The 27,946-nt window shown below is 40.3% G+C and overlaps 2 protein-coding genes across 6 annotated transcripts in view; one reads left to right on the forward strand and one right to left on the reverse strand.

The window, feature by feature from the left end:
* Positions 1-27,946, forward strand: part of SPAG16 (sperm associated antigen 16) — a 723,462-nt gene that overhangs the window by 88,236 nt on the left and 607,280 nt on the right. The gene's annotated exons all lie outside the window — the stretch shown is intronic.
* LOC119863733 (zinc finger protein 593-like) lies at positions 10,101-10,506 on the reverse strand. The gene has a single exon (XM_038422555.2). It carries the CDS (start codon positions 10,489-10,491, stop codon positions 10,111-10,113), a length of 381 nt encoding a protein of 126 aa, XP_038278483.1. The 5' UTR covers positions 10,492-10,506; the 3' UTR covers positions 10,101-10,110.

The following is a 27,946-nucleotide window of genomic DNA, read 5'->3' on the forward strand; positions in this document are numbered from 1 at the left end:
CTTCGAGACATCACTGACTTCCTGAGGAAACGACAGTCCATTGGTGATCTTCCTAAAAACACCATCCTAGCCACTATGGATGTAGAAGCCCTATACACCAACATTCCACACAAAGATGGACTACAAGCCGTCAGGAACAGTATCCACGATACTGTCACGGCTAACCTGGTGGCTGAACTTTGTGACTTTGTCCTGACCCATAACTATTTCACATTTGGGGACAATGTATACCTTCAAATCAGCGGCACTGCGATGGGTACCCGCATGGCCCCACAGTATGCCAACATTTTTATGGCTGACTTAGAACAACGCTTCCTCAGCTCTCGTCCCCTAATGCCCCTACTCTACTTGCGCTACATTGATGACATCTTCATCATCTGGACCCATGGAAAAGAAGCTCTTGAGAAATTCCACCATGATTTCAACAATTTCCATCCCACCATCAACCTCAGCCTGGACCAGTCCACACAAGAGATCCACTTTCTGGACACTACGGTGCTAATAAGCGATGGTCACATAAACACCACCCTATATCGGAAACCTACTGACCGCTATTCCTACCTACATGCCTCTAGCTTTCATCCAGATCACACCACACGATCCATTGTCTACAGCCAAGCGCTACGATATAACCGCATTTGCTCCAACCCCTCAGACAGAGACAAACACCTACAAGATCTCTATCATGCATTCCTACAACTACAATACCCACCTGCTGAAGTGAAGAAACAGATTGACAGAGCCAGAAGAGTACCCAGAAGTCACCTACTACAGGATAGGCCCAATAAAGAAAATAACAGAATGCCACTAGCCATCACCTTCAGCCCCCAACTAAAACCTCTCCAACGCATCATCAAGGATCTACAACCTATCCTGAAGGACGACCCATCACTCTCACAGATCTTGGGAGACAGGCCAGTCCTTGCTTACAGACAGCCCCCCAATCTGAAGCAAATACTCACCAGCAACCACACACCACACAACAGAACCACTAACCCAGGAACCTATCCTTGCAACAAAGCCCGTTGCCAACTCTGTCCACATATCTATTCAGGGGATATCATCATAGGGCCTAATCACATCAGCCACACTATCAGAGGCTCGTTCACCTGCGCATCTACCAATGTGATATATGCCATCATGTGCCAGCAATGCCCCTCTGCCATGTACATTGGCCAAACTGGACAGTCTCTACGTAAAAGAATGAATGGACACAAATCAGACGTCAAGAATTATAACATTCAAAAACCAGTTGGAGAACACTTCAATCTCTCTGGTCACTCGATCACAGACCTAAGAGTGGCTATACTTCAACAAAAAAGCTTCAAAAACAGACTCCAACGAGAGACTGCTGAATTGGAATTAATTTGCAAACAGGATACAATTAACTTAGGCTTGAATAGAGACTGGGAATGGATGAGTCATTACACAAAGTAAAACTATTTCCCCATGGTATTTCTCCCTCCCACCCCACCCCCCACTGTTCCTCTGATATTCTTGTTAACTGCTGGAATTAGCCTACTTTGCTTGTCACCATGAAAGGTTTTCCTCCTTTCCCCCCCCTGCTGCTGCTGATGGCTTATCTTAAGTGATCACTCTCCTTTAGTGTGTATGATAAACCCATTGTTTTATGTTCTGTGTGTGTGTGTGTGTGTGTGTGTGTGTGTGTGTGTAAATCTCTCCTCTGCTTTTTCCACCAAATGCATCCGATGAAGTGAGCTGTAGCTCACGAAAGCTTATGCTCTAATGAACTGGAATATGTTTTACGCTACATATGCCATGTAACATATCTCTGTAAAGGTTATAATCTACTGAATCTGTTCCTCCTATTTGTATGCTTGTATCATTTTTGTAGTTGAAGTTATGAATATTGGCTGTATATTTGCTTGATTTCTAGATAGCCTTAGTAAGAAGCATTTGGTCAGCTTCTTGAGCAAGGAATGTCCAAGTTAAGTGCCCAATCAAGAAGCACTTAACAGACGATAGAACTTGAAGACCCCAATCCACATCTGAGTTGTCCCAGGAATGTGGCTTGACTAGTAAAGAACTCAGTCTTGCAGGAACATGTGACTTGCCTATGTGACTCCGAAACTCCATTTTGTAGCTGGACTTTGCATAGGAGAGAGGAGCGGGTCTCCACCCGCAAGAGAGAGTCTATTTAGACCCCTCCATTTTGTCTTCAGCTGGCTAAGGAGATAGCCTCTCCACCCCCCAAGGATACCTAAAAGAAACTGGAACAAAAGACAGTAACTACAGGGGGTGTGAGTGATTGCTGGACCTGAACTAAAAGGAGATTAGTCTGTAAAAGGAACGTTACTGGAACTGGTGAGGTTTTGTCTGTATTCAGTTTTATTAGACATAGACTTGTGGGTTTTATTTTATTTTGCTTGGTAATTCACTTTGTTCTGTCTGTTACTATTTGAAACCACTCAAATCCTACTTTCTGTATTTAATAAAATCACTTTTAACTTATTAATTAACCCAGAGTATGTATTAATACTTTGGAGGGGGGGAGGAACAGCTGTGCATATCTCTCTATCAGTGTTATAGAGGGTGAACAATTTGAGTTTACCCGGTATAAACTTTATATAGGGTAAAATGGATTTATTTGGGGTTTGGGCCCCATTGGGAGTTGGACATCTGAGTGTCAAGGACAGGAACACTTCTGTAAGCTGCTTTCAGTTAAGCCTACAGCTGTTAGGGGACGTGGTTCAGACCTGGGTCTGGGTTTGCAGCAGGCTAGTGGGTCTTGCTCAAACAAGGCAGGGCACTGAAGTCCTAAGCTGACTGGGCAAGAAAGTGGGAGCAGAAGTAGTCTTGGCACATCAGGTAGCAGCTCCCAGCGGGTTTCTGTGATACAACCTTGTAGGTGTCTACTACAGATCACTTAACCAGGAAGAAGAGGTGGATGAAGCTATTTTTTAAACAACTAACAAAATCATCCAAAGCATAGGACTTGATGGTGATAAAAGACTTCAACTACTCAAACATCTTTTAGGAAAGATAACGCAGCAGGGCACAGATTAACCAACAATTTCCTGGGATGTATTAGTGACAATTTTTTTGTTTCAGAAGGTGGAGAAAGCTACTAGGGGAGAGGTTCTAGATTTGATTTTTACAAATAGGGAGCAACTGATTGAGAATTTGAAAGTGAAAGGCAGCTTGGATAAAAGTGATCATGAAATGGTAGAGTTTATGATGCTAAGAAATCGTAGGAGGGAAAACAGCACAATAAAGATAATGGATTTCAAGAAGACAGACTTTTGCAAACTCGGGGAGTTGGTAGGTAAGATCCCATGAGAAGCAAGTGTAAGGGGAAAAACCGTTCAAGAGAGTTGGCAATTTTTCAAAGAGACATTATTAAGAGCACAAGAGCAAACTATTTCACTGCATAGGAAAGACAAAGTATGGCAAGAGACCACCCTCGCTTAACCAGGAAATCTTCAATGATCTGAAACTCAAACGAGTCCTACAAAAAATTGGAAACTAGGTCAAATTAGAAAGGATGAATGTAAACAAGTATGGAGGGAAAAATTAGGCCAAGACACAAAATGAGATTAAACTAGCTAGAGAGATAAAGGGTAGCAAGAAAACATTTTGCAAATACATTAGAAGCAAGAAGAAGACCAAGAACAGTATAGGCCTCTTACTCAATGAGGGGGGGAAAGCAATAAAAAAAATGTGGAAATGGCAGAAGTGCTAAATGACTTTTTTGTTTCAATTTTCATCAGAAAGATTAGCAGTGTCTCAATGTCTAACATAGTAAATGCCAGTGAATATGAGGGAGGATCAGAGGCTAAAATAGAGACAGAACAAGTTAAAAATTGATTAGCCAAGTTAGATGTCTTGAAGTCACCAGGACCTGATGAAATACATCCTAGTACTCAAGGAGTTGACAGAGCAGATTATCTTCCAAAAGTCACGGAAAACTGAAAAGAATCCAGAGGACTGGAAAAGGGCAAATGTAGTGCCAATCAATAAAAAGGGAAATGAGGACAATCCGGGGAATTACAGACAAGTCAGTTTAACTTCAGTACCCGAAAGATAATGGAGCAAATATTTAAGCAATCAATTTGCAAACACCTATAAGATTATAAAGTGATAAGTAACAGTCAGTGTGGATTTTTTGAGAACAAATTATGTCAAATTTGACATAACATTCTTTGACAGGGTAACAAGTCTTGTGGATGGGGGAAAGCGGTAATGTGCTATATTTTGACTTTAAGACTTTTGATACTGTCTGATATGACCTTCTTGTAAACAAACTAGGGAAATACAGTCTAAACAGGGCTACTATTAGGTGGGTGTATTACTGGTTGGAAAACTGTTCCCAGAGAGTAGTTATCAGTGATTCACGGTCAAGCTGGAAGGGCATATCAAGTACGGTGCTGCAGAGGTCAGTTCTGGGTCTAGTTCTGTTCAATATCTTCATCAGTTATTTAGATAATGGGATAGAGAGTATACTTATAAAGTTTGTGGATGATACCAAGCTTGGAGGGGTTGCAAATGCTTTGGAAGATAGGATTAAAATGATCCAGATAAACTGGAAAAATGGTCTGAAGTAAATAGGATGAAATTCAATGAGGACAAATGCAAAGTACTCCTCTTAGGAAGGAACAATCAATTGCGCACACACAATATGGGAAATGACTGCCTAAGAAGGAGTACTGCAGAAAGGGATCTGGGGGTCATAGTGGATTACAAGCCAAATATGAGTCTACAGTGTAACACTGTTGCAAAAAAACCAAACAATTCTGGGATGAATTAGCAGAAGTATTGTCAGCAAGACACAAGACGCATTCTTCTGCTCTATTCCGCACCGAGTAGGCCTCAACCAGAGTATTGTCTAGTTCTGGTTACCACATTTCAGGAAAGATGTGATTTGAATTGGAGAGAGTCCAGATTAGAGCAAAAAATGATTAATCTAGAAAACACAACCTATGAGGGAAGATTGGAAAAAAAATTGGTTTGTTTAGTCTGGAGAAGAGAAGACTGAGAGGGGACATAGCAGTTTTCAAATACTTAGAGGTGTTAGGAGGAGGGAGAAAAATTGTTCTTGTTAATCTCTGAGGATAGGACAATGGGCTTAAATTGCAGCAAGAACAGTTTAGGTTGGACATTAAGAAAAACTTCATAATCAGGGTAATTAAGCACTGGAATAAGTTGCATGGGGAGGTTGTAGAATCTCTGACACTGGAGATTTTTAAGAGCAGGTTAGACAACCACGTGTCAGAAATGATTTAGATAATACTTAGTCCTGCCTTGAGTGCAGGGGACTGGACTAGAAGACCTCTCGAGGTCCCTTCTAGTCCTACAAGCCTATGATTCCATGATTTTGGGAATGGTTTGGTTTTACATTTTTCATCAATGGTTTAAGAAAAGGTTGTTTACATAGCTACTTTGGCTTCACACTGAACATGTGCATCTGCTTAGGTGCACAATGAAAAGGGTAGGGCTTCTCTTTGTGTTTCGTTATAATTTAATAACATAGTCCTATGATTCAGTCGCTGCTGATTTTTTTACACATTATGTCTGAATTCCCTTCAAACCTATATCTTGTATGAGGGTGAAATGTTTTGTGTTATGCAGGAGGTCAGGTTAGATCATCATCATGGTCTTTTCTGGTCTTAAAATCTAGAGCAAGCTATCTTCTTTTAAACATAAAGAGCAGCCAAATGCTGTAATGGAACAAACTTTTTAAAAGGTGTGGTACCTAGCTCTGAGATGGTCAGAGGTGGGGTGGTTTACACCTGTCCAACCCTTGTGATGTCAGGGCTTGTTCAGCCCTAGGCGCTGATTAGAGCGGTTTTGAGGGCTGCCTTAACTTGTACTCCAGCTGCTATTGCATCTAAGGAACTGGTGGGTATGTCTACACACTGCACACTAAGTCTAGGTTCTGATTCATGTTTGAGCCCAAGCCTGCTTCCGCCCACACACAAATCAGTCTAACTTCGTCAGCAAGCACTCAGGACCCAGGTCCTAGGACCCTGTTTTGGGGGGGTCAGTTAGAGCACGACTCCCTCTATGACTTGGGTCCAAGCCCTGTCATTTTGCAGTGTGGACGCAGGTGAAGCTGCAGATCTGAGTCAGAATGTCTGCACAGTGCAGTATGAACATGTTAGCATGTCTGTGGGACATGGGTCCAGGAGTTGTAAACCAAGGTTTACGATGCAGTGAGGACATTTAAGTGCAGGCTTGGAAACACTAAGTCCATATGCCTGGGTCCCACGGACTTAGGCTTAATGTGCAGTATAGACATACCCTATATGGCCCAGGGAATAGCTGGGGCACAAGGGGTGTCCTGGCTGCATTCCTTACACCCCTAACATAATCATGCTTGACACACCAATCAAATACTGCACCAGCTAGTTCTGCTGCCAGACAGGCACCCCTTTGTAACCTATGAGCTGAGCACCTAGGCATTCACCAGTGTTTAGGGTCACCATGAAACTACTGTATATTTGTAGTGAAAGTGTGAGGTTTGTGCCAATTTGTGTGTTTTATATATGGATGAACAGCCATGGCAGATTAGGTTCGGGTAACCCTTGTGATTTAGTTAGGATTTGAAAAATAAAAATCGGCAGAGGAAAAAGCTAGTGTGTATTAAAGAGTAGTTCTACTTTAAAAAGTGACTGTAGAAGATCAACTAGAATCGAGCTTCCTCTCAGAACTATGTTGGTTTTGAAGGGTGAAGAGTCATACAAAGCCATAAAAACTTTAACCCATTTCAGGAGGCATGATTCTGAATACACACAAACAGATCTATTGAGTTAAGTCAGTGCCACTTTTCAGAGTAAAACTTATATTAACTCACCATGCCATCTGTTCTAACCCCCATAAATAAATTATCTTCCTGTCTAGAGATCTTAGAATGGGATCAGAAATTGAATAATAACTTGCAGTTAGGATATCTTACAAAAACACATGGTATTGCAATTGTTTTAATTTTTGCCAGCTTGCTCCTAAATAATTCCATTCTTCAGCATTGTATACTTGAAGTTGACCGACTGCAAGTGGGACTGAAAGTTGAATTTTACACGTAAGCACCTAAGGAAATGAGCCAGGAATTGATTGATAAAGGATCAGAGATGGGCAATATAATTAATGCCAATCAACATGAGTTTATTGGAAATAGATTTTACTAAACTAACTTTATACATTTTGAATGAGATTACAAATTTGGATGATAAAGGTAATAGTATTAATGTAATGTACTTAGACCTGTGTAAGGCATTTGACTTGGTGCCGCACAATATTTTGATTAAGAAACTAAAATGATACAAAATCAACACGGCACACATGAAGGGATGAAAAGCTGGCAAACTGATTGGGTTCAAAATGGAACTACAAATGTGGACTCATCATTGAGTTCATTTCAACATGGAGTGGGCCCTGCAGAGATTGGTTATCAGCTCTGCTCTATTTAAAATGTTTATCAATGACTTGGAAGACCAACAGAAAATCATTCCTGACAAAATTTGCAGATGACACAAAGATTGTGGATCATAGGGCCTAATCACATCAGCCACACTATCAGAGGCTTGTTCACCTGCGCATCTACCAATGTGATATATGCCATCATGTGCCAGCAATGCCCCTCTGCCATGTACATTGGCCAAACTGGACAGTCTCTACGTAAAAGAATGAATGGACACAAATCAGACATCAAGAATTATAACATTCAAAAACCAGTTGGAGAACACTTCAGTCTCTCTGGTCACTCGATCACAGACCTAAGAGTGGCTATCCTTCAACAAAAAAGCTTCAAAAACAGACTCCAACGAGAGACTGCTGAATTGGAATTAATTTGCAAACTGGATACAATTAACTTAGGCTTGAATAGAGACTGGGAATGGATGAGTCATTACACAAAGTAAAACTATTTCCCCATGGTATTTCTCCCTCCCACCCCACCCCCCACTGTTCCTCTGATATTCTTGTTAACTGCTGGAATTAGCCTACCTTGCTTGTCACCATGAAAGGTTTTCCTCCTTTTCCCCCCCTGCTGCTGGTGATGGCTTATTTTAAGTGATCACTCTCCTTACAGTGTGTATGATAAACCCATTGTTTCATGTTCTCTGTGTGTGTATATAAATCTCTCCTCTGTTTTTTCCACCAAATGCATCCGATGAAGTGAGCTGTAGCTCACGAAAGCTTATGCTCTAATAAATTTGTTAGTCTCTAAGGTGCCACAAGTACTCCTTTTCTTTTTGCGAATACAGACTAACACGGCTGCTACTCTGAAACCAAAGATTGTGGAGAGGCAAATGATGAAGAGAACAGCTCACTGATACAGAGCTATCTGGATCGCATAGTAAACTGGGGGCAAGCAAACAGTATGCATTTTAATACAGGCACATGTAAAGTGATACATAGAATCAAATAATCATAGAAATGCAGTATTGGAAGGTACCTTAATAGGACATCTAGTCCACTTCCCTGCACTGAGGCAGGACTAAATATTATCTAAACCACCCTGGCAGCTGTTTGTCGAATCTGTTGTTAAAAACCTCCATTGACAGAGATTCCACAACCCCTTCCTAGGTAGTTTGTTCCAGTGTTAACTGCCCTTACAGTTAGGAAATTTTTCCTAATGTCTAACTGTCTCTTGCTTCTTGTCCTTTCCTCAGTGATAGCAGAACAATTTATCATCCTTCTCTTTATAATAACCTTTTAGATACTTGAAGCCTGTTATAATGTCCCCGCTCAATCTTCTCTTCTCTGGACGAAACAAACCTAGTTTTTGCAATCTTTTCTCATAGGTCGTTTTCTAGACCTTTAATCTTCTCCCCCTTTCCCCCTTGGACTTTCTCCAATTTGTCTACATCTTGCCTAAAATGTGGCACCCAGAACTGGAGACAGTTGAGACCTCATTAGTGCTCAGTAGAGTAGAAGAATTGCTTTTTGTGTCTTGCTTACAACATTCCTGGTAATGCATCCCAGAATGAGGTTTTGCTTTTATTTTTAATTTTATTTTATTTATTTATTTATTTATTTATTTTGCAACAGTGTTACACTGTTGACTCCATATTTAGCTTGTGATCCACTAGGACCCTCAGATCCATTTCTTCATGACTCCTTCCTAGGCAATCATTTCCGATTTTATATTTGTGCAATTGATTATTCCTTCCTAAGTGTAGTATTCTGCCGGGAACTCTGACCCTCCTCACTCTGCAAGTTGAGCCTCAGCTCCTCCCTCCCCCGGCTGAGGCCCTGAGCCCCAGGGCTAATGCCCTGAGGCAGTAAAGTATTTGCGCTGTGTGTGTGTGTGTGTGTGTGTGTCCGCTGCTGCCTGATTACTTCCATTTCCACAGGGTGTCCAGTTGACCAATAAGTCCATAACTTTGGTGTTTGTATCTTTGAGGTTCTACTGTGTGGTAAGTACAGTGGTAGACTTTGACAATTACATACCTTTGTGGGAAAACGGCAACAAAACACAGTACACCAGAATGGGAGACAAAAGTGAACTTGTCAAACACTTGAATGCAATGTAGTTTTAGTTATTACAGTCTTTGTGGGTCAAATTTTAAAAGGTAACCTCTTTTATTCACACGCACCCTTGTTCACAGAATCATAGCAATGTAGGGCTGGAAAGGAGCTTGAGAGGGCTTCTAGCCCAGGGGCGGATTAGCCACTGTCCCGACAGGGCCTGTGCCCAAGAGCCCCAGCCAACTGGGGGGCCCTGGGAAAAACTCTGCTGCTGGGTGGCGGAAGCCCAGAGCCCCAGCTGCCGACCGGGCGGGAGAAGTCCCCTTGCAGAAGCTGCAGGATGGGGGAAGCCCCCCGTCTTCATCAGAAGCTGAGGGATACGGGAAGGCCCCCCACCTTCTCTGCACCCATCCCCAGCAGAAGTCTGCACCCCCCCGCCCCCGTCCCTGGCAGAAGCTGTGGCCCAGGGCCCCAGGAAACCTTAATCCATCTCTGATCTAGCCCAGCCCACTCATGCTGAGGTAGGGCCAAGTATAGCTAGACAGAGGTTTGTCTAACTGGATCTTAAAGTTCCAGTGATGGGGATTCAACAATCTCCCTTGGAAGCCTAGTCCAGTACTTACCTTTTTTTTTGAAGCTGCCACAAAATGGGATCAGAGAACAATCTCTGGTCCTCCCTATTCAGCCAGATTCCTCCATCTCAAGCGGTTGAGTCTGTACTTCTATCTTCTCTTGAGGAATGTAGGATCCCATCCCAGCTGCTCTCTCTGCCTCCTGCGGGGTATAAGGCTCCTCACTCAGCTGCTTCAGTCTTCTTTTGTGAACTTTAAATTTGAAATGTTCCTTCATGCTATTCAAATCTACAAAGTATCGCGCGCAGTAGGGCTGCGCACTCCCAGGCATGTCGGGGTCCGGCTCCTGGTGCAGCAGCCTGGCCGTGTTGTCCGGCTGTAGGTCCCCGTGGATCTGGTCCAGGTCCCAGCACCGCCACTTCGCTTTCCACTGGCGGGCCAGGGAGCACGCCTTGTGCGAGCCCGTGGGACGGGAGCTCCGCGGCGCCATGGCGAGGACAGGGCGGGGAGACTATTCTTAGGCAGAAAGTTTTTTCTGATATCTAACCTAAATCTCCCTTGCTGCAGATTAAGCCCATTGCGTGGATATGGAGAGCAATTGATCAGCCTTTTAACAACAGCCCTTAATGTATTTGAAGATTATCAGGTCCCCCCCTTAGTGTTCTTTTCTCAAGACAAAACGTTCAGTTTTTTTTAACTTTCCCTCACAGGGCTGGTTTTCTAAACCTTTTATCATTTTTGTTGCTCTCTTCTGAACTCTCTCCAGTTTATCCACATCTTTTCTAGAGTATGGCATCCAGAATTGGACACAGTACTCCAGCATTGAGTAGAGTGGGACAACTACCTCCCATGTCTTACATACAGCTCTCTTGTTAATCTATCCCAGAATGATATTCGCTTTTTTTACAACTGCATCACATTGGTGACTCATATTCAGTTTGTGATCCATTCTAACCCCCAGATCCTTTTCAGCAGTACTACCACCTAGCCAGTTATTCCCCTTTTTCATATTTGTCTTTTCCTTCCTAAGTGTTATATTTTGTACTTGTCTTTATTTAATTTCATCCTTTTGATTTCAGACCAATTCAATTGTTTCCCAAGCTTACAAATGTGACGAGCTAGTTGTCTTTATATCTCACTACTTGGTATTTCAGCTGAGAGAATCAACAAGGGTGCTAATTAGTGCCAGCTGTGGTGTCTGCATGGACTCAGACCCTCTACTTCAGGGGAAAAATTAAAGCTTGTAGCTGCAGGAGCATACAGGAGTTTCTAATGCTGCTGAAGGCGCACAAATCTATTGAGTGATAGGCACCCTGCTTTTTAAGGATTGAAATAGCCAGTGAATCAATGGAAATAAAGTTCCTATGTCCACCTTAGGGATCTAGGACCCTCATTTTAGGTACCCAGGTTTGAAAATGTGGGCCTAAATTGCCTAGTCAGTTGACATATGTGGCTATCCCAAGGAAATGAAGTAAATAGGGCTAATAAGTTGTTCAAGGATACAGAGTTGTATATTCAAAGAATTAGACCCTTGCAACTCAACAAGAACCTGATGGAACATAACTGCAAGGGTTGGGGTCAGGTTGGATCTGGTCTGAAAACAACCCAACCCAAAGCCCTGGTTGGGATGATTTAGTTGGGGTTGGTCCTGCTTTGAGTAGGGGATTGGACTAGATGACCTCCTTAGGTCTCTTTCAACCCTAATCTTCTATGATTCTATGATTCTTGGGCTCGGTTTGGGTAGTACCTGTTCACCTCCTCCTAGCAGTCGGGTTGGCGCAGTGGCTGCATGACCCACTCCTGCCAGCTGCGACTGCCTCGTACTGCATATGCTGCAGAGTGAGAGTCTCTGTGACTTGTCAGCATACTCAATCTGCAGCATATACAGGGCAGCAAGGTGGTGGTGGCTGGCAGGAGTGGGGCACCAACCCCTCAAGCAGGAAGCAGCCAGAGATGGATTGTGGGCATGGGGACCAGAAATCCCCAACCAGGCTGAGCCCCAAGAATGAGGTGGTAGTGATGCTGACAAAGATTTGGGCTGGGTCTGAAAATGTCTTGACACATTCAGGATTGGGTCAGGTTTGGGTTGTTATGGTGTAGTCAGTTCAGGTTTGGCTTTAAAATTAGGTCTAAGCAGATGTCTGCACAGTAAAGAAAATTCATAATAATCTCTCATTTAATATATGTTAAAAATGATGAAATGTCTGGCTCATAACTGTAACATTTATAAAGTGCTCTACAAAGCTGAACTAGAAGTCTATTGTATAATCAAAATTGCCTATTTTAATATGCCTAATTGAATTGTATGGGCTATGCACCGTGTGTTGCAGTCATTTAAACTATCACTGAAGTCTGGTAGAACCCTAAGCAAAATTTAAATCTACAAAATTAAATTATTTTGCACAAGTTTGCATATTTTTACACCAATGTTTATTTTATAATCAATCATAAATATAGTCGCTTTCTCAAATGTAGGCCTTTTTTGAGGATGAGACAGGTAATGTCCTCAGGAGTAACATACCTTTCATTGAGACGTGCCAAAATTGTCTTGAAAATTTAGAAGTCAAAGTATAAAATGTACTTGCATCTGTTTTACCAAAATGACTGGTGATAGTATTTTTATTAATACTATTTACTTGCCTTTGGAAGTGGAATTTCGGAAGTCGGATTTAATTTGCAACCATATTCTCAGAATGTCTTTTCTGAGAAATCATTGACGTTTCCGCAACTGTGTAGCTCTAGTGTATATTTACATAGTGGGGGGAAAATGGATACAGTTTTGCATCTCAAAAGGGAGTGATTTGCTATATTCAGGGTAATTATATATTTGACGAATATGCTGGAGCATATTCTACCATAATAACAGTGATGTCATGGCAACAAGAATCAGTATCAACACACTGAAGATTACAAGTTATAAAATATTAGAGTGTTTATTTTCCCATCTCTGGTGGGGATTTATATACCTAACTCCTATTAATGTTAATGGAAGCTAGGTGTATAAAATCCAAAATCGAAGGGCATCAGTAGAAAAATAGGTTTCAGAGTAGCAGCCATGTTAGTCTGTATTCACAAAAAGAAAAGGAGTACTTGTGGCACCTTAGAGACTAACAAATTTATTAGAGCATAAGCTTTCGTGAGCTACAGCTCACTTCATCGGATGCATTTGGTGGAAAAATGCATCCGATGAAGTGAGCTGTAGCTCACGAAAGCTTATGCTCTAATAAATTTTAGTCTCTAAGGTGCCACAAGTACTCCTTTTCTTTTTAGTAGAAGAATAGACTCTGTGCACCCTATATTTATAATATGGAATGAAACAATTTTGCTATTCAAGGGATGAGAATTAAATGTGCATATTTACTTATCTGTCATGGCCAGGTTATGGGCAGCCAGACCCCATAGTCAGAGCCAGAGTCTCCAGTCATGAGACAGGAGTCGAGTCTGCTGGGCTAGGATAGTGGGAGGACAGAAGCAGGAGATAAACTGGAGATCAGGACCATGAGTTGGGAACCAGAGTCAGGCTGGGTCAGGATACCAGAAGAGCCCACTGAAGGTCAGGAATCACGGATCAGATGCCAGGAGACAAGCCAGGTCTGAATGCCAGGAAATCAGGCCAGGGGGCAATAGGCACACAATCTGGAGCAGGACGGAGCCCAGTTGTTCAGACAGCTTCTTGTTCCTGCTGTTGGCTTTTAAATAGGGCCAGCAGGACAAACAGCTAGGACTCCTTCATGCTGGGCCTGGTCTTTGCTGGTCCCAGGTAAGCAGTTGTCAATAGGCTGCCAGGGGGAGGGTTGGAGCATGGCTGCTTCCATGAACCCTGTGGGCCCACATTTGAGATCCAAGAGTCACAACAATATCCTTATTTCTAATACCAAGGAGTAATAAAACAATTGGGTAATCATTATGCAGTGTGGAGATTGTACCTGAATATAGTGAACTGAATTATTGACAAAAAGAAAAGGAGTACTTGTGGCACCTTAGAGACTAACAAATTTATTAGAGCATAAGCTTTCGTGAGCTACAGCTCACTGTAGCTCACAAAAGCTTATGCTCTAATAAATTTGTTAGTCTCTAAGGTGCCACAAGTACTCCTTTTTTTTGTGAATACAGACTAACACGGCTGCTACTCTGAAACCTGAATTATTGACAGCATCCTGTCTCTGACAGCATCCTGTCTCTGAGCTCACAGCTACTCAATGTATTGACCTAGAGGAGATTGCGAGATGTGCTATATTGCACAATGATATGGCATGATTTTCACAAAGATGGGGAAAAAGGTATGGGCAAAAAATACCTTTGATCGGGCAAGGTGTTTCTCATCCAAACCGATCTAACTCTTCCTAAAGAATTATTGAACATTTGGACTGAGGTTCAGGAAAGTACTTGACTTTTACTGACTCGTTCACAACTTTGATACTGTAGAAATTAAAAAGCAAGTCCTGCTGGCCTAACTTAGGTGAGTAGTCCCGTTGATTTCAGTAGAACTACGTGTGCAAGTGGGATGACAGTTAGCTCCAAAAGAGCTGTGAATATGTCCACTATGTAGGCTATTCCAGGAATAATTTTCTCTGCTGCATTACTGTCCTTCACACCTGAACAAAGACTACACAGAACGTGAAGTCTGAGAACCAAATTTTTCCTTACTCTAGTGCATGAATGGAAGAGGATGCAGGAGTCCCCCCCCCCACCTTGTACATCCCACAGAAGGAACAGGGAGAAGGACAGATAGCAGACCCTACGCTGAGCATAGTGTGAAGGGTATTCCGTCTGGGTGAAAACCATACCACTTGTGTGAATGCAGAGCAGTTGGGGAAATTAAATCCATTTCTCAAGTAAGGATTTGGGTTCATGGCTTCTGTGCTGGTCCCAGCCCTCACCGTCCAAGCACCTATACCAACCAATGAGCTGCAGTAGTGGTTACCGTCCCTCCATACATGTGGAGTGTGGGGTTTTGAGCTATTGTACTTGCATGTGTAACACCCACACCTCCTGGATGTGGTGGTCTGTCCCATCTAGTGGCACGGAGACCACTTAGAGAGAGAGATTAATGAGTTTGCTCTACAGCCTTAGCTGTATAGCTTTTAGCTCATGCAGGAGAGGCTCATGCATTTAGCTTCAGAGGTCCCAGGTTCGATCCTGATGACAGGGGTCTGTCAGCATTGCACATAGATGTGTGTCTGTGACCACTCCCATTGTGGTATTCTGCAAATGCCTATGTGGCTCCAGTTTGGGCAGCACATACACAGGCACCCTGGTGTAGCTGTTCTCCCAGTGGAAGCCCCACTTGGTTCTTTTATAGGGCTTACATAATGGATATTTTGGATAAATTTGTCTGTGTGCCTGCAGTGAGTCGTGGCATATAAATGAATTCAGAGTGGCACAAATGATGGATGATGCAGCCTGTACATTCGTGTGGTGCCAGGGAGATTGGGGAAGCATAATCTGTCTCAGAGCTCCACCTGGTTGGGTGCCACTTTCCATTACCCTTAATGCCGAGCCCCTTGGTGACTAACAGAATCTGTCCTTGAGTCATTATAAACATGTTACCTTGATGGTATATGATTTTGCGTTAGATCCTTTACATATATAGTTCATTTGTTTTGAATGTGCATAATTAATTGAGATGTGATTGACACAGATATTGGCCAGCATGTTTGCAGAGTTTAACAGCTGCATGAACTGTGCAAGAGTTGCCTCTGTTTCTGTAGGATTGTACAGTATGAATCATATCAAATATGCTCAAACATTCCTTAGTTTGATATTTACTTTGTCTGTATTAAGGGCACTAAAGGGTAGTCAAATAATGGTAATGATCTGAAAAAAGAGTACTAAACACCATTATGCACATTGTTGAATTGTTCACTTATTAGTATCAGAAATGTAATCTTTTTGATATATATGATGGTATCCAATTTTGTTCTTATTCCCTAAGTCCACTGATATACTAAACAATGCTAAATATAATTTTAACTACTGTAATAAAATAAATACACTACTAGTTAAAACCAGCAGCATTTCTTCTCAAACCTTATGCTCCTTTCTTTATAGTGAACAGTAAGTTCATTTTCCAGCCAGGAAAGTATCATTAAGCACCTGAGAAACAGCTGTAAACACAATACCTGTCTTCTTCACTGCATAGGCAACTGCTGTAAGAAGTTGCCTTGGCAGAACCTTAAAACTAACCTTGTAAGGAGCAATTTCAGATTTAAATTTACTCTTGGCACCAGTACTTAAATTGTGTCTGAACAGTTTGATGAACACAGTAGTCCTGTAGATGAAGTAAGAGCAGTTTTACAATGGCTTTTTAAATTAATCTAACTTTTACTATCTATTGCATATTATCTTTGGGGTTTTTTTAAAAAAAAAAAGAAAAATCAGGGTTATAAAGCGGAATAAGGGAGATTTATGTAGCCACAACCGTTGCGGGTGATTTTTATGAGTTTTATTAACAAGCTAAGCAAGATGTAGTGTGCAATAAAACTGAGCTCTCCTGGTATTGCTTTCAACTTTTTTCCTGATATTTCAGATATTTATAAAATAATTGTACTTATGATTAAAATAAACTTGTAACGTGTCGTACTATAATATACCGATGAACCCAGTGACATTTTGAAAAGCAAGTTTCTTGAATATTAGGGATCATACAAGATTACTACAGATTGGGAATGTATTAATGACATTCCATTTATTTTACATATATATATTTCTGAATTGCTCAGATTGTAGTTTCTTGCACACATGGCTAACAGAGAAGAATGGAAAATTGGTCTGGGTGGAAAGGACAAATAACAAAATGGAACAGTAGTGGGTTGTCATATTTTACACTCATATAATGTAGTGCTTGCAATATAATGCTTAGACATACAATAATTCAATGGTTTCCTGCTTAATAGTTGGTACATTTAGAATCAAACCATCTCCTCAGCACCAAAGCTAAGCCACCTGACTTTGTGTGGGTCAAGAGGGTGGGGACAGAATTTGAAGGACGTGGGGATAATATGAACTGACCTGAACCTTTCTTCAAATCTCAAGCCAATTTAAATCTATCTTAGTTAGTTAGTCAGTGTTTCATTATTTATGTGCTTCAGAACCTGCACCTTCTGGTTTTTGTGAAGACAAGAAGTGGAGGTGCAGGAGTAATAAGAGAGAGGTTGGAAATCTCTTGAGAGAGCTTGTTCCTTTCATTATTTATTTATTTATTTATTTATTTATTTATTTTGCCCACTTATGAAGTATCAGTAACTTTATAAAAAGCTTTCAAATGTTGAGGTACTGAACTGACTTGAGATCACCCATCATAAACAGAGATGTAATTAAGATGATTTTCACCCTTTCTTTGATGCACACATTTGGATTTTCAAAGAATTTCTTTATGTATATCCCCACTATTGGACTGAGTGGGTTCTTAGTGAGCTTAGAATAATCTTGAAAGCAGTTGGGGCTTAGATGCAATACTGACCTCTACAACATAGTTCTGCTGAGACACTAAGGCCCTAATCTAGCAAAACCCTTATGCTTAAAGTTAAGCATGCTTGTGAGTAGTCCCACTGACTTCAGAGGGACAGCTCTCCTCCTTAAAAATAAGCATGTGTGTAAGAGCTTTGATGGACTTGGGGTCTGTATTTGTGCTACTTTTATCTTGCCCACTAATTTTTCTCTTTTAAATGTATGCATGTATTTATATAACATTTTTTTTTCTTAGTTACTTTGTCTTTTATCTAGCTTTATATCATTGACTTCTTTGCTTCCTTTATTTTGGGGCGAATTTGCAAAAAGACAGGATATTTTGCTATTTTGTATGCCTTCCATGCACGTTTTAACATATCATGTAAAATGAGGCTGGGATCAGATGCTCTGCATCCTTTTATATTCTCCTTTTCATAGGTATCATCACAGATTGTATTCCACATTCTTTTATGTATTAAGGCCCCAATGAGCTCTATGCAGGTGGGTTTATGTGTCCACGCAGAGTCCCACTGAAAAGAATGGAGCTCCGCATATATACAGGGGTTGATCTGTCTGGAGCTGTTTGCACAGTTGGGGGCCTAAAAATGAAATTTTAATTCAATTTTTTTATTTGTTTATGTATAACTTGAGTAGACTGCTGTGAGATCACCTACTCAATGGACATAGCAAATCCATTTATAATCATGCAAATGTGACGTATATGGACTGTAGTGGCAGATTATTAATCTTAGAACAAAATTCAGGGCATACCCACAATGTATGTTTTTTTTAAAAATCATTGTCTCTCAACATAAAGAAAATCTGTTTCTACGGGACCATTGGAAGGCATATATATGCAAAGTAAGGGCCAACTTTGAATTTGAAAGAAATTGTAAGTTTCTTCTTCCAGTTGACATGCAGCAACTATTTTTTTTTAAGTAACTATTTTTTATAATGACAAATGTGGGTTTTTTCGCTCTTCTCAGTCTCAGAAACAATTGAGTTATTTTTGAGAATGAGGCCATTTTGAAACATTAAAAAGAATGTTTTCAAGCAGAGTTAAAATTTGTCAAATTTCAGCCTGGCAGGTGTTATAAACACCCGAAAATAACCATCTGTTTTGAATAAATATTAGGGCTGTTAATTGCAGTTAACTCATGTGATTAACTCAAAAAAAAAATTAATCATGATTAATCACACTTATATCACTAGAATACCATTTGAAATGTATTAAATATTTTTGGATATTTTTTTTACATTTTCAATATTGATTTCAACTACAACACAACACAAAGTGCACAGTGCTCACTTCATATTATTTTTTATTACAAATATATGCATTATAAAAATAAGAAAGAAATAGTATTTTTTAATTCATCTCATACAAGTACTGATCTGAAATCTCTTTATTGTGAAAGTGTAACTTACAAATGCAGATTTTTTTTGGTTACATAACTGCACTCAAAAACAAAACAGTGTAAAACTTTAGAGCCTACAAGTCCTCTCAGTCCTATTTCTTTTTCTGCCAATCGCTAAGACAAACAAGTTTGTTTACATTGACGGGAGATACTGCTGCATGCTGCTTATTTACAACGTCACCTGAAAATGAGAACAGGTTTTCGCCTGGCACTTTTGTAGCCGGCATTGCAAGGTATTTACATGCCAGATATGCCAACCATTTGTATGCCCTTTCATGGTTCGGCCACCATTCCAGAGGACATGCTTCCATGCTGATGATGCTCATTAAAAAAATGTGTCAATTAAATTTGTGACTGTACTCTTTTGGGGGAGACTTGTATGTCTTCTGCTCTGTTTTACCCACATTCTGCATATATTTCATGTTATAGCCATCTCAGATGATGACCCAGCACATGTTGGTTTTAAGAACACTTTCACAGCAGATTTGACAAAACTCAAAGAAGGTACCGATGTCAGATTTCTAAAAATAACTACAGCACTTGACCCAAGGTTTAAGAATCTGAAGTACCGTCCAAAAAAAAAAAAGTAAAGTCCAGCGATGAGGTGTAGAGCATGCTTTTAGAAGTCTTAAAGGAACAACACTCTGATGCAAAACTACGGAACCCAAACCACCAAAAAAAAAATCATCCTTCTGCTGGTGTCATCTGACTCAGATGATGAAAATGAACATGCATCAGTCCGCACTGCTTTGGATTTTTATCAAGCAGAACTAATCATCAGCATGGAAACATGGATATTGAAGCATGAAGAGATATATGAATCTTTAGCATATTTGGCATGTATATATCTTGCAACACCAGCTACAACAGTGACATGCGAACACATGTTCTCATTTTCAGGTGACATTGTAAACAAGAAGCAGATAGTATTATCTCTTCCTGCAAATTGTAACCAGCCTTGTTTGTCTGAGTGATTGGCTGACCAAGAAGTAGGACTGAATGGACTTGTAGGCTCTAAAGTTTTACCTTGTTTTATTTTTTTAATGCAGGTTTTTTACATAATTCTACATTTGTAAGTTCAACTTTCATGATAAAGAGATTGCACTACAGTACTTGTATGAGGTGAATTGAAAAATACAATTTTTTTACAGTGCAAATATTTGTAATAAAATAAAGTGAGCACTGTACACTTCATATTCTGTGTTGTAATTTAAATGAATAATTTGAAAATGTAGTAAATATCCAAAAATATTTAAAATAAATGACTATTATTGTTTAACAGCATCATTAATTGTGCAATTAATTGCGATTAATTTTTTTAATCACTTGGCAGCCCTAATAAACATACATAAGTAACTGTGTGCTTCATAAAAGGGACTCACCAGTCCCTTTTGAAAACATAAGTAATCATTTTTATATTTGTAGCGTTATTGTAGCCATATTGGTCCCAGGATATGAGAGAGGCAAGTAATCAATGTGTCACAGTTAGGGTTAAGATTTTATTTTGGTTATTTTTAGTAAAAGTCACAGACAGGTTGCAGGCAATAAACACGGAAGCCTGATTCCTGCTACTGGCGGGGGGACAGGACTGACAGCCCAAGCCTTAAAGTCCTGGAGGTCATGGAAAATCACAAAATCTGTGACCTTTGTGGCCCTAATCTAGCAATCTGGCCCGAATCTGTGACAGATTTGTAGGTTTAGTCACAGCCAAATACAAGGTGGGACAGATTGTTAAACATAAAGGGTTGATTAATGTTTCAGGAGACCACTTAAAATGAAGTGGGCAATTAACACCTCTGCGGTTGTAGGACAAAGGAGGGTTAGTAGGTTACGAATTGTGAAAAGTGGGAAAGGGAATAACCTCTGTTCTCATCCTCAAAAGAAACCTGCACCACACCTTCAAAAGCCAAGCCTGGGAACTTAAATTCATAACTCTGCTAAAAATCTAGACACTAAAAATCATGGACTCAGAGATGCTGGTTTTATGGCTCATTACAACAATTTGTAACCTACTAACCCTCCTTTGTCCTATGACTGCAGAATTGTTAAAATGAAGTGGGCAATTAAGTGGTCTCCTGTGACATTGTTAAACATAAGAGGTTAACACATCTGTCCCAGCTTGTATTTAGCTGTGGCACTGAATACTTTTTCCACAGCTGAAGAACAGCTTTGTGAAGCTTGAAATTTCTCTTCCACCAATAAAAGTTGGTCCAATAAAATATTACCTCGTCTACCTTGTCTCTGTCATTTTTATGTGGCATTTAGAAATAGAAAATGAAATATTACAATTCCCGTAATAGAAAATGAAATATAATTCCATGAATAGAAAATACATTTTTAACATGTTGCATCAAATTGACACTGCTAAAGATTACATATTTACTTCACTAAATTCATACTAGAGAAGGGCTGCACTGGTTTGTAAAGATCTAGGAATCTCCAAACTCCACTCGTGTGAGTGGATCAAATACAGGGACTATCTAACCTACTTTCCAAATTGCTAGAAGCTCCTGTCTTCAGTGAGGCGTCTTTGCTGCAAAAACAGTTTTTCTGGTGAAGATGTCACAATGTTACCGTAGTCAGTACTGATACTTTCAACTAGGGTTGCTTGTATATAGATAACTTTTATTTTAAAGGAAATTGTGTTCTCCAAAATATAAATGCACTTACAAAACATATAAACACCTTCCTAAAACAGTGATATGAAGAACGCTTTTTAAAAGAAGATGCACTTGTGTGTGTGTCTCTCTCTCTCTCTCTCTCTCTCTCTCTTTTTCCTGCAAGAAGTAAAAACTGATTTTAATGGAATGAATGTAAGGTTAAAATAGCTGATCTAAATGGTGCTTTTCCAATTGGAAAAATACATAGTGATTTTTCATTTTGGGTGACAGCCAAGAGAAGAATATTTTGTACAGTGAAAACAGGCAGCCAGACAAGTAAGCACTTTGTGAGGGTATTTGGACATATATGGTAGATAAATAATAAGAACTAAGCTTCACAATTCTCCCTTTCTTCCCCCCCATTCATTTGTTAACGTGTCTCATTATTTCCTTTTAAAATGAATAAACTGATGCATACAGAGGAGCAATCATTGCCTTTCACATGATATGCCTCTTGGGTTTTTTTTTTTTTGCTTCAGTTTTGACTAAAAAGATTAATGGTGATTAGATATTTAACACAATTAATATTAAGAACAAAGAGGAAGAAACGCAAGCCAAAATAGGGAAAGAACACATTTAAGAATATTTAGATAAGTTAAATGTATTCAAGTCAGCGGGGCTTGATGAAATTCATCTTGGGGTACTTAAAAAACTAGCTGAAGCAATCTTGGAACTGTTAGCAATTATCTTCCAGAACTCATGGTGGACAGGTGAGGTTCTAGAGGACTGGAGAAGGGCAAACATAGTACCTATTTTTAAAAAGGGAAACAAAGAGGACCTGGGGAATTATAGCCTAACTTTGATACCTAGAAATATACTTGAACAAATTATTAAACAGTTTGTAATCACCTAGAGGACAATAGGGTTATAAGGAACATTAATTTGTCAAAAACAAATCATGCCAAACTAACCTAATTTCTCCCTTTGACAGGGTTACTGGCTTGTGAATAGGGAGGAAGAAGTAGATGTGGTATATCTAGATGTTAGGAAGGTTTTTGACACAGTCCCATATGATATTCTCATAAAATAACCAGGGAAATTTGGTCTAGATGAAATTACTATAAGGTAGGTGCACAACTGGATGAAAGATCTTGCTCAAAGAGTAGGTATCAATGGCTTTCTATCAAACTGGGAGGGTGTATTTAATGGAGTTGCACGGGGATCAGTCCTGGGTTCAGTAATAGTCAATATTTTCATTAATAACTTGAATAATGGAATGGAGAATATGCTTATAAAATATGTAGCTGGCATCAAACTGGGAAGGGTTGCAAGCACTTTGGAGGACATCATTCTATTTCAGAATGACCTGGAAAAATTAGAGAATTGGTCTGAAATCAATAAGATGAAATTCAGTAAAGATAAGTGCAAAATACTATCCTTAGTAAGGCGAAATCAAAAGCATGACTACAAAATGGGGAATAACTGACTAGGTGGTAGAACTGCAGAAAAGGATCTGGGGGTCAGAGTGGATCACAAATTGAATATGAGTCAATAATGTGTTCCAGTTATGAAAAATATATCATTCATATATTAACAGGAGAATTGTACATAAGACATGGGAGGTAGTTGTCCCTCTCTGCTCAGCACTGGTGAGGCCTCAGCGGGAGTATTGTGTCCAATTCTGGGTGCCACAGTTTAAGAAAGAAGTGGATAAATTAGAGAGAGTTCAGAGGAGAGCAACAAAAATGACAAAAGGTTCAGAAAACCGGAAGCATGAGGAAGGTTAAAAAAAACTGGGCAGGTTTAGTCATCAGAAAAGAAGACTGAGGGGAGGACCTGATAACAGTCTTCAGCTATGTTAAGGATGGTTATGAAAAGGATGGTGATCAATTGTTCTCCATGTCCTCTGAAGGTAGGACAAGAAGTAATGGGCTTAATCTGCAGCAAGAGAGATTTAGGCTAGTTATTAGGAAAAGCTTTCTAACTAAGGCCTGGTCTACACTTGGGGCGGGGGGGGGGAGAATCGATCTAAGATACGCAACTTCAGCTACAAGAATAGCGTAGCTGAAGTTGACGAATCTTAGATTGACTTAGAATCACTTGTCCTCGCGGCCCGTGATCAACGGCTGCCGCTCCTCTGTCGACTCTGCTTCTGCCTCTTGCCCTGGTGGAGTTCCGGAGTCGACTGCAGAATGATCGATTTGTCACGTCTACACTAGACATGATAAATCGATCCCCCGATAGATCGATCACTACCTGCCGATCCGGTGGGTAGTGTAGACGTGGCCTAAGGATAGTTAAGTACTGAAATAGGCTTCCAAGGGGGGTTGTGGAATCCCCATCAGTGGAGATTTTTAAGCATAGGTTGGACAAATCCTTGTCATAGATGGTCTATTTCTTGGTCCTGCCTCAGCGCAGGGAGCTGGCCTTAGTGATCTCCCGAGGTCCCTTCCAGCCCTATGTTTCTATGATTCAATGACTGATCCGTGTTTAAAAGTTTGGAATTGGCAAGTCAGTGACTAACATCATTGCAGATGTAGAAAGATGTAATTTTCAAAGCAGAGCTACAAACTGATGTTGCAGAGCTGTCAAAATGATTTTTTGAAATAGAAATAGATTCCTGCTCCTCACCACAGGGATCTTTGTGTCACTGAGTTACTTTCTGGCTATCTCCCTCTTAATAATGCTCTCACGTTTTGCAAGCAAGGTAACAAGTTTGACTGCTGACATTTGCGTAGTGAAGTTGACTGCCTAGACTTCCATCTAAATTAGTTGGCAAAGCAGAATCCTAGCATTTTAGCCTCATAGATATAGACAAGGCTGAGATTAGACATGAATGCACTGATTTAGATGCACAATACTTTCTAATACTTCACATAGCTCTTACATCATGTCAAACCTTTCTTGAATGTTGGGACTGATTTAGATAAATTCCGCTCACACACCATTTATCTTCTGTAAGTTTTGGCAGTGGTGTTTGCCAGCCTATCTGCTCTCCCCTATTTCCACTGTGTACTCTGGTGTTCCCCACATAGTAGATCCCCAGAGTACACAGTGTATTTTGAAATCCCTGTGCTTATGTGCTTTGGAACTTCTGAGTCATATTGTGCACTCTGGGTTATTACTGATCTTAAGTGGAAGCCCTAGAACAAGTGTCAAGGTTCCTTCCCCACTCTGAACTCTAGGGTACAGATGTGGGGACCTGCGTGAAAGACCCCCTAAGCTTATTTTTACCAGCTTAGGTTAAAAACTTCCCCAAGGTACAAACTTTGGCTTGTCCTTGAACTGTATGCTGCCACCTCCAAGCGTGTTAAACAAAGACCGGGAAAGAGCCCATCTGGAGACATCTTTCCCCAAAATATCCCCCCAAGCCCTACACCCCCTTTCCTGGGGAAGGCTTGATAAAAATCCTCACCAATTTGTACAGGTGAACACAGACCCAAACCCTTGCATCTTAAGAACAATGAAAAAGCAATCAGGTTCTTAAAAGAAGAATTTTAATTAAAGAAAAGGTAAAAGAATCAGCTCTGTAAAATCAGGATGGTAAATACCTTACAGGGTAATCAGATTCAAACATAGAGAATCCCTCTAGGCAAAACCTTAAGTTATAAAAAGACACAAAAACCGGAATATACATTCCATCCAGCACAGCTTATTTTACCAGCCATTAAACAAAAGGAAATCTAACGCATTTCTAGCTAGATTACTTACTAACTAACAGAAGTTCTGAGACTGCATTCCTGATCATTTCCAGCAAAAGCATCACACAGACAGACGAACCCTTTGTCCCCCCCATCTCGATTTGAAAGTATCTTGTCTCCTCACTGGTCATTTTTGTCAGGTGTCAGCGAGGTTCTTTTAGCTTCTTAACCCTTTACAGGTGAAAGGGTTTTGCCTCTGGCCAGGAGGGATTTCATAGCACTGTAGACGGAAAGGTGGTTACCCTTCCCTTTATATTTATGATAAGTATTAATTCAAACCAGGCAGCAGCAAGACACAGCAGAAAAATTGGTGGACTTTGCATTCAGGCAGCTGCAGCTAATCTTACTGGGATGGTACTCAAACTTCCTATCTAAAATTACTCTGGAGTCTCACTCCTGAAAATTCTGTTAGTGTAAGGGAGGGCCCCATAATTTTTTTCTCAGAAAAATCCTGACTGAGGACCACAAAGTTGTCCTGAAGAGTGCTGCTGTTGGAGGTGGGAATGTCTCCCCACAGTAAAGATGCAGGACAGAGAAGGAAGAACCCCTTTAGGTACCTCAGCAGATTTGTAAATTGGGTTAATAAGCAGATAAGTATCTTAATATCTTGGTAGGAAGGATGGTCCTATGGGTAAGGCACTGTACTAGGACTCAGGAGATGTGAGTCCAATTTTTAGCTCTGCTATACCTTTCCTGGGTGACCTTGGGCAAATTACTTAGCCTCTTATGCCTCAGTTTCCCATTTGTAAAATTAGATGGGAAACTGAAAATATTTTTTCTGCCACTCTTTGTTTTGTCTATTAGACTGAAAGATCTTTGGGGCTGGGATTTTCTCTTTCCGTGTGTACGGTGCCTACCACAATAGGTTCCCAATCACAGTTGGGGTTTCTAAGTGCTTATGTAATACAAATAAATAATAATCAATATTGAACAGTGGGTAGAGCACTGAACTGGAAGTTGGGTGACCTGGATTATATTCCGGCACTCTCATAGACCTGCTGAGACACCTTGGACATTTTACTTCACTTCCTCATGCCTCAATTTCCCTATCTGTCAAATGGAGATAATGATACTTACTCCCCTTTGTAAGACGTTTAGAGATCTATGGTACCACTATATAAGAGCTTAGTACTAGTAATATCTGACATCATCCTGGTATTGCGATTGGCTGACACAATCCATTTCACTGTGTAATTTTAAATAACAAAGATACTGTGATTTGTAAATGACACTTTGGGCATATAGATGGGTCATTTGTTTTCAGTATCAGCAGAGACTAAGGCCATTGTGCTCAGAATGGCCAAGGTCATGGAGATTCTCTCATGGTCACTATTTGGAAGTCAGTGTTCTTCGCCTTTGATGATAAAGTAATAGGATGTTTACAGGCAGGAAATGCATTATTCTGTCTTGTAGATAGTGTGGAGAGAGAAGCATAAGGCCTTTAATGTGCAATGTAATACAAATGTCTAGCACACTGGATGCTAGAGCAAACAAAAATAATACATAATAATAAGTACACATTGCTTTGGAATCTTAACATTTCCATTTCTTTGACTTTTGTGAATATAAATTCTTATCGTTGATGTTGAAATAGTGTACATTTTTGCACTTAATGTTTGCATTTGCAAGAAATCCTGTGTGCTACATCTCAGCTGTGCTGCATTGAGGATTTCTTCCTGCTCTGAGAGTTAGTGTTTGAACACAGAATGAGGATTAGACAATGAAGAGCTCCTGTCTCTGCCAAAACTTGTTGGCAAGCACCTTCCAATCAGGGAGCACAGTTCAACTGTCACATTTTTGTTGAATGATACTCTCCGTATAAGGATTGTGTATTTATTTCACAATGTTAAATAACTATAATGACCTTGGGGTACAATCCTGATCTCAGTTGACTCCTATGACTTCAAAGGGAGCAAGTTTGGGTTCTTTTGCAGAACCAGGACTCAGAAGCTCCACACTGAGCTAGCCCATCATGTGAACTGAAGAGGAGAAGAAACATGAGGAAGGATGGATCAGTGGTTAGGGCACTAGCCTAGGACTGGGGAGACCTGGGTTCAATTTCCTTCTTTGCCATGGACTTCCGATGTCACCTTCAGCAATTCTTTATAGCCTTTCTGTCCCTCAGTACCCCATCTATAAAACGGGAGTAATCATACTTCCCTACCGCACAGAGATGTTGTGAGGATAAATATGTTAAAGATTATGAAGTGCTTTGATATCTACTGATGTTGGACCCTATTTAAGAGCTAAGTATTATTCTGTGTAAGTTAATAAACAAAACAAAAAGCTCAGTACTAAATGTTTACTGCACTAGGCAGAACCCAAAACTGGTTCCAGTTCTGAACTCCATGCAAAGTAATCACCTCAGTAGTAAATCTGATTGATTATATTAGAGGGCCAGATTTTCAGCTGATGTAAATTGGGGTAGCCCCACTGAAATTGTATTTCAATTGGACATCAGTGAGCTACAACTATTTACACCACCTGAGCCTTGGGGTGCGATGGGATCTTCATAGTTAAGGATGAATCTCATGTTCCAGAATAACGCAGGATTCACACTCTTAAGAAGTGAAGCATTTAAAGAGTTAAATTAATCACAGTAATGTACTCTGACTGAAGAGTTTGTGCCAGTTGATGCTGGCCTAAGCCATAGCAGAATCTCAGGACGGAAACAGTGCAGTGATGCTTAACTGCAATGGCAGCTACAATATCTCTTATGAGATAAGAAAGGGGACAGTGAAGGCCAATAAGCGAACAGAGCTTGCATAGAAGGGGAC

Source organism: Dermochelys coriacea, chromosome 11, assembly GCF_009764565.3.
Source record: "Dermochelys coriacea isolate rDerCor1 chromosome 11, rDerCor1.pri.v4, whole genome shotgun sequence".
Lineage (NCBI taxonomy): Eukaryota > Metazoa > Chordata > Testudines > Dermochelyidae > Dermochelys > Dermochelys coriacea.